Below are 1,127 nucleotides of genomic sequence, written 5' to 3'. Positions count from 1 at the left end.
CTAGTTAACCACCTGAGGAGCTGTAGACCTAGATTGCCCAACAAAATCCCTTTGGGGTCTGTTATTATTGTAGTGGTCTGACTTGAAATTCCTCCTCTCCTGAGGGATAATCTTACCTTTCTCCTTGCCTTGTTGTTGGTCTTTCTCGACCCGCTTATACTTATCAATTTGGTCTTTGAGCTGACATACACTGCTAGCAGGTTTCCCAGTCAAGGACTTCCTCAAACTATGCTCGGTAGGTAGGCCGACTTTGAAAGTCTTTATGGACACATCATCAAAATCACCATCTATCTCATTAAACATTTTCCAGTATCTATCCGAGTATGTTTTCAAGGTTTCCCCTTCTTTCATGGACATAGACAACAAGGAATCGAAGGGTTGAGGAACCTTACTGCATGTAATAAAGCAAGATTCAAACGCCCGAGTGAGTTCTTTGAAGGAATCAATGGAACCTGCTCCTAAGCCATCAAACCACCTCATTATTATAGGCCCCAAACTGGATGGGAATACTTTGCACATTAGAGTCTCGTTCTTGGAATGCATTGCCATCCTCTGGTTGAAGTGACTTACATGCTCCACAGGGTCTGTTTGACCATTATACATGGTGAACGTGGGTTGAGTGAACCACTGAGGAGTCTCCCTCCCTTAATTCTATGCGTGAAAGATGATCTAGAAATTTAGTTGAGAGCTCTGGTCATTGCATCATTTCCCAAGCCTTTGGAAGATGAGCTCCTGTTTCTATGCTCATGGTGGTAGTCCTTATTATACGGGAAAGACTCACTGGGGGGAGCCCTTGATCTAGGCCTGTAACTACTATCTCCTTCCTTATTGGAAGAAGAAACAGACCTTGAGGGAGTTTTTCTCCGTTATTCACGATACAACTTCCTCTATAAATGATCAATCTCCAACTGCATGTTTCTAGCATTATCCTCATGAGAGACGTGGCTCCCACCCTGAGACTGGCTCCTGCTAGTATGGCTGGTATGCAAATTAACCTTTTGGTCCCTTTTGCACTTAAGATTAACAAAATGATCTTAACGTTAAGACCTTATAGATTCCTCCAGATTCGGACCTAAACCTACCATGGTTGGACGTAAAAGTCACTACAGCACTAGAATTTCCCATAA

General features: G+C 43.0%; 1 protein-coding gene across 1 annotated transcript; it reads right to left on the bottom strand.

Moving 5' to 3' along the window:
• On the bottom strand, positions 1–603 carry LOC126700719 (uncharacterized). The gene has a single exon (XM_050398915.1). The coding sequence runs from the start codon at positions 601–603 to the stop codon at positions 1–3; it is 603 nt and encodes a 200-aa protein (XP_050254872.1).
• Positions 604–1,127: the final 524 nt, after the last annotated feature.

The sequence above is a fragment of the Quercus robur genome, chromosome 9 (genome assembly GCF_932294415.1).
Source record: "Quercus robur chromosome 9, dhQueRobu3.1, whole genome shotgun sequence".
Lineage (NCBI taxonomy): Eukaryota > Viridiplantae > Streptophyta > Magnoliopsida > Fagales > Fagaceae > Quercus > Quercus robur.
Note: the sequence above shows the minus strand (reverse complement) of the source record. Positions and strands in the feature narration are given on the sequence as shown.